A 6702-nucleotide genomic window follows, 5' to 3' on the forward strand; every position below is an offset into this window, starting at 1 on the left:
TTCACAGTACAATCTGTCTTGTAGTACTACATTAACGTTGCTTTTTATTTTAAATTATTCTATTTCGTGACAAAATTTTTGCACATATGTTAATCTTATCACAGAGGTCTATTTGTCACCCATATGTGTAACAATACCATAACGAATTTATAAGGAAATTGTCTCCTAGCGTGCAAAAGTATTTTATTAAATAGTTTTCCTTTTTACAAAAAAGATTACGCGAGCACTTGATGTTCTCATACTAAGTTGAGTTGGACACTTGGAGTGCGCGTGATCCAACGCGATAAAAAAGGATAAAAATAATCGAGTTGACTCCTTTAGTACGTAGTATAACAATGGACATAAAATACACACTTATCGGGGAACAGAGTTATAAATTACCTGTTTTAGGACGACAGGTAAGTTAGACCCACTTGATTTATTTGCCGTATTGCATGTATAGGTTTCAGTTTATTGACATTATTACACGATTTTATAAACTGTTCATATGTTTTTAGTTGCTAGTGTGTCTGTCGGCATGCGTGTACTCCTTCATGCTGGGGCTGAGCTTCGGGAGTCCAACGGTGGCCGTGGCCCAGCTGAGGGCAAGGGCGAACTCAACCGACGCAGTCAGCAGGGAAATGGGCTCTTGGATAGGCAAGTGTTCATTGAACCTCTCCTTTTATCCGTTTTTGTGATAGAAATCCATGCAGTTTTTTTTTAATATAATTTTAAATCAGATTTAATACAATTTATGTATACTTTTAAAATAACGTAAAGGTAGCAGGGAGGCGCTGGACGCAGGCCGCTCTACCAATCGATTAACGTGGAAAGCATTAGGGGAGGCGTATGTTCAGCAGTGGACGTCCTATGGCTGAAATGATGATGATGATGATGATGATGAAGTATAAGTATTTGGAATAGTAAAATTAAAATAAAAACGAGTTTTCATGAGTTCGAAAAATTATGACAAATGGTATTTAAAAATAGTTTTCATTCAAGAGAGGGGCGATACCCTACTTTCTATACTTTATTGTCGATGTGTATATGCATAAGTTAGAATAATCACCAATATGTGTTAATCTTTGATTGTTTTATGTAAATGTATTATTTTGTTTTCCAGCATCTGCATCCGGCTTTGTCGCAATCCCGACGGTGGTCATCTCGGTCATCGTTGTACATCACTTCGGGCGCAAAAAATTATATAACTACGCGACTGTAGTTAGTTTCGTCTCCTTTACAATATTCTATTGTAGTAAAAATACTACGCATATTCTTGTAAGCAGATTATTTTGTGGAGTTCTAGGTGGCTTGTTGATGTCAATGGTCCTAATGGTCATGACTGAGAGCATGAAGCCAAGATATAGGGGTTTATTTTTTGCTTTGAAATCAGCTTCCGTGAATTGGGGTATCTGGTGTTCCAATACGATAGGAACATTCTGTCCTTACAATTACATTGGCATAGTTGGGATATCATGTTCAATAATTAATTTTTTAATAACATTTGTCATGCCAGAAACTCCATTCTGGCTTGCATCAAGGGGCAGATATGAAGAATGCGCAGCAGCACACCGATGGTTGAAGGGGGCCGACGAGGATGCCGAGAAGGAGTTGAAAGCGATTATTGAAAGTTCCCAAAAAGATGCCAAAGAGTCAACACAAACACGCAAATCTCTGTTAACTACAGTTAAAGAATATTGGACGATAATAGTATATCAACCATCGTTTTACAAACCTGTCTCTATAGGATTCATAATTCAAATTATGCATGTAGCTTCGGGAAAAATGGTTCTTGCTATGTATGCAATTGAAATATTAGGAAAAGTTACAAAAAATACATATACAAGTCATTATTTTATGTTGATATTGGATGGATTTAGTGTATTAGGCATGTATATGGGCTGTGTTTTAGCAAAACGCTTAAAACGAAGAACTATGTTCTTATGTTCATCCACATTATCCGCAATACTGATGTTTGCGGTGTCATTTTATTTGTATTTGATTAAATTCAAAATACTGTCTGAAAATAATATAATTTTTTTAAGCATTTTGGTTTTATATTCGTTAGTTACATGTTGTGGCCCCATGCTTTTGTTTGGCGTCATTTGTAGCGAATTGTTTCCATTGAAAGGTAGAAGTTTTGGAGTGATATTATCAGGTGTGTTTGATAGTGCACTTTTTGCATTAAGTGTAAAATTTACACCGTATTTACTTTGGGCTATTGATACTGAAAATACTTTTCTATTTTATGCAACTTTTTCTATCACATGCATTTTTCTAGCATATAAATATCTGCCAGAAACTAAAGATAAAACATTAAATGAAATTGCGGCCCTATTTCAATAAACACTGTATTGAATGTTACACCGATAAATAAACTTTAGGAATTTTTTAACTGAATATACTTATTTATGCAAAAAACATTATGCTTCCATTTAAATCAAATCTTTCATTAACAAAAAAAAAACACATTTGGCAAAACCTTGTATGATCTGAGGTCAAAAGATTACTAACACTAGTGATATGGTTAGTTTGAACCACTACCGGTAGCGTTTTACTGAATATGAAGCTTCATTCATTTCTTCTTACTTGTTTAATTTCACCTGTAGGTTCATTTTTAAAGAACTGTTGTCCCAATATTGGCACATAAGGAACTTAAGTACCTAAGGAATACTTAAGTATAGTGACATGTTTTTAAAGAAACTGCCTGTTGCATTACTCGTAGTTATGTAATGTAATTTAGCAAACACTGTTTCTATGAGGAATTGCACAAATGGGTTTGTGCATGAGATCGGCCTTTAAAACTACCTTTAAAATTAAAAAAATTGAAAGTACCTACGGTTTGGCAAGCGCACAGACGATATTGGGACTAAACATTCCAAAAACTTATTATTCGTCGTGATTAACTCCCGCATTTGGTCAAATCACTTGTGTTTTCAAAACAGTAGTCATCAGTCGGTTACCTTGAGTGGAAGCGGTAACATAAAACAATCATTGATATGGAGAATAGAAGTGACAATGAAAATGCCTCAGACAAAGTGACTTGGATTCAGTTTTTGAGACAGGTGTGTTGAGCGATAGAAAGATGTTGAGTGATAAAGTGTTAGTGACATTTTGCTTTATGAGAATAATTGATTTGTTTTAAAATATTACTAAAATAAGACCAAAATAGCTACCTATATTATGTCTATGTGGTGCAAAAATATCTATAGTTAATGATTTTTCAGGTGAATGTAAGTTTGACAATATGGAGTTATTTCTTTATCGTCGGGCTTGTTACTGGAGCACCCACCGTAATCATTCCTCAATTGATAAAGGAAACCAACACAACGGTGGTTTTAGAGGATAAATTTTATCCCTGGATAAGTAAGTTTATTTTGTTAACCAGTGTTAAAAGCATTTTCGATTGAATAACAATCAAAGTTCCTTTGTAAATGGCGCACTTATACATACATTATACGTTTTGATTTAGATCATTTTAATCCGGATTTAATACATAATTTTCTGAAGCATCATAATTATTAGGTAGACAAATATTGAAAGCCTGTAGATTTGATAGTTTAAAAAGTAATCTACATTGTCATATAGATACGTTTTTTGAAATACGGTGTTTAAAATAAATTATTTGCTTTGATTGTTACCGATTTAGTTACTCCATTGTTGCAGCATCCATTAGCAGCTACACAAGTATACCGTGCAACCTAATTTTGACTCTCCTTTCTCATTTTTGTGGACGAAAGAAGACCTTGCTAGCCATCTCCATCTGCACCTTTAGCGCGTCGGTACTTCTTTACTACAGTCGCAGCCCCGCGCACATATTCTTCAGCCAAATGATCTATGGCGTCACTGGAGCCGGACAAATGACAGTATATGGCCCCATACTCGCAGAGTATTCGTCGACTAAATATCGAGGAATCTTCCTTACTTTGAAATCGGCTACCTTTTTCTGGGGAATATGGACCGCAAATGCAATTGGAATATTTACCCACTACAAATTCATTGGACTCCTTGCCGTACTGTGTTCGAGTTATTGCTTCTCGACTGGATTTTTTATACCGGAATCTCCCTACTGGTTGGCTTTTAAGGGTAAATATGATCAGTGCGCTGAAACCCATCGATTATTAAAAGGAGAAGACGAGAAGGCAGAAAAAGAATTAAAAGATCTGATAAACTTGCAAGAGGAACTACACGTACATGACGTAAAATTCAGACCAATTAAAAAATGCATTTTACACTATGTTGAAATTATACAACTACCAGACGTATACAAACCTATATTGCTATGTTTATTAGTTTTTTTGGTTTATCACATATCGGGAAAACTTGTGTGTGCTGTTTACGCCTTAGAAATAATGAAGGAAATTACTGATAAAGAATCGACAGCACATATTGGCGTGCTAGTTTTAGATGGATTTAGTGTTTTGGGTATGTATATAGGCTGTGGAGTATCTAAAGTTCTCAAAAGACGAACAATTTTGTTAGTGAATTCAACAATAGGTACAACATTTTTATTCATATTGTCTATTTACTTGTGTCTAGTCAAATTAAGTGTTATATCTCAAAACTCTTATATAGTAATCACTTTACTAGTTGTATATTCTTTAGCAATATGCTGTGGTCCAGCTATATTGTCAACCTCTATTTATGGAGAACTATTACCAGTCAAAGCCAGAAGCTTTAGTATTTTTTGTACTTCCACGCTCGCTATGTTATATTTTGCTACAATTATTAGGGTGTCACCAATGATGTTTTCTGTTTTCGATATATTTGGAACTTTTTTATTCTTCAGCCTTTGTTCAACAATATGTATCATCCTTACTTATAAGTATTTACCTGAAACAAAAGATAAAACCATTTATGAGATAGCAGCATTGTTTAAGAAGGATCAACCTCAAGTAAGGTCTGAAGACGATCCTAAAAACGTACAAACAAGAAATCAACGTTAAAATTCCACGAAATATGAAGTGAGCTTGGTCAGATGGCATTTCGTGAGCCTCTTCACATAAAACTTCATCATAGATTATTATGATGGCGTTTTAACTATTTTGTGGAAGAGTGCACGGAATAGTGAAGAATTGTGCAGGTAATTTTCTCAACTCTTCCTATTTTTATAATTATAAATAAATAAATAAATAATAATAAAGACGTCTATTGCCAATAAAAGAAACTTTCTTTACAGTACAGAATATCATTATATTTTATCTAGCGGCTTCTACTTAATGTGTCGCAGTAGCCTTTAAATTATGTTAAAAGAATGTGACTAATTTTATGAATTGAAGTCTTTATTGTGACGCACAGTTCCGCATTAACAGCGTAAAGTAGTAAATTATTCAAAATGTTTAAGAAGTAGGAAGTACATCTATGAAATACTAAATATTTTAGAATCTAGGAACAAACAGTAAGGTATTCAATTCAGTTCATTAACCAAAAAAAATACCAACCCATTACAGAAAACTATTTGTTTTCGACTTTTTGTTATCACTAAGTGTTTCTATAAATGTTTATACTTAGGGGAAAAGTGCCGTCATCGTATGCTTCGCTTGTTTTTAACTTTAAAATAAGTTAATTTAAGTATTTGGTGTAAACATTAGGTTAGATACATCTGTATTCTAGACAGATCTTACCAAATTGACCGACAAAAGTCGAGTTTAGGCTGAGTTGTACCAACTTACTTTAACAGTAACCGGTGTTTTGTGTGTATGGTAAAGAAAGATGGTTCAACCGAGCCTAAAGTGTTTATTTTGGAAACTAGATAAATGTTACTCTAAGGCTCAGTTGCACCATCTTACTTTAACTCCAAACAAAAAACGACGGTCATCGTTATAGTTACGATCAAAGATAGGTGGTGCAACCCAGCGAATAAATGCAAAATAAAAGATACTAGCTTTTGCCCGCGGCTTCACCCGCGTGAAATTTAGTTTGTCACAGATCGTCATAAATTATAGCCTTTATGTTATTCTGGGTTATAAACAATAACACTGTAAAGTTTCATGAAAATTTGTTCAGTAGTTTTTGCGTGAAACATCCACACAAACTTATAATATTAGTAGGATGACAATTACTATGATGTCCAAGGGTTGTAGGTTCTCCTGGAGGAGACCCTAACGATGCGACCATCTTACTTGTACATGTTTTTTTGTTACTTTTTGTGTGATACACAATTAAAAGTTTAACTATTTCGTTAATAAAATGTATATTGATATAACGGGATTGTTTTATTTTATAACATTAACTTAAATATTATTATACTAACGGTAAGACCAAAACTGGCCTAATTGTTACATAACAGAAATCTATGTGCCCTATACATAGTACGTACGCAGAAATGACGGCCGATGGGGCAGCAAGGTTCTGGAGTGGAGGCCACGTACCGGAAAACGCAGCGTGGGACGTCCACCCACAAGGTGGACCGACGACCTGGTAAAGATAGCAGGAAGGCGCTGGATACAGGCCGCTACCAACCGTGCGATGTAGAAGTCATTAGGGGAGGCCTATGTTCAGCAGTGGACGTCCTATGGATGAAATGATGCATCATCATCATTAATTAATTAATTCTAGATTTTTTATGATTCCGTTTATCCAGCACAGCAATAAATTAGTGAGTTACAATTTTATTTTAGCTTACGTTTTGCAAATGTTGACATAAGTGAAGGCTGTAACAGTTGGTGAGCTGCCAAGTGATGGTGGAGCTGGCCGGAAGTGGCCTGCTGCGCCGCTGGCCCA

General features: G+C 34.9%; 1 protein-coding gene across 3 annotated transcripts; it reads left to right on the forward strand.

Moving 5' to 3' along the window:
• Nucleotides 1-502: 502 nt before the first annotated feature.
• Nucleotides 503-6184, forward strand: LOC135076445 (uncharacterized). Of its 3 annotated transcripts, none has more exons than XM_063970911.1 (5): nucleotides 503-636; nucleotides 1103-1200; nucleotides 1496-3044; nucleotides 3207-3345; nucleotides 3646-6184. In XM_063970911.1, the coding sequence occupies exons 3-5, from the start codon at nucleotides 2979-2981 to the stop codon at nucleotides 4923-4925; spliced, it is 1485 nt and encodes a 494-aa protein (XP_063826981.1). In that variant the 5' UTR covers nucleotides 503-636; nucleotides 1103-1200; nucleotides 1496-2978; the 3' UTR covers nucleotides 4926-6184. The 3 variants fall into 2 exon arrangements, with proteins under 3 accessions (XP_063826981.1, XP_063826982.1, XP_063826980.1); XM_063970910.1 differs by having other exon boundaries at nucleotides 1103-3044.
• The last annotated feature ends 518 nt before the right edge of the window (nucleotides 6185-6702 follow it).

This window comes from Ostrinia nubilalis, chromosome 12, assembly GCF_963855985.1.
Source record: "Ostrinia nubilalis chromosome 12, ilOstNubi1.1, whole genome shotgun sequence".
Taxonomy (NCBI): domain Eukaryota; kingdom Metazoa; phylum Arthropoda; class Insecta; order Lepidoptera; family Crambidae; genus Ostrinia; species Ostrinia nubilalis.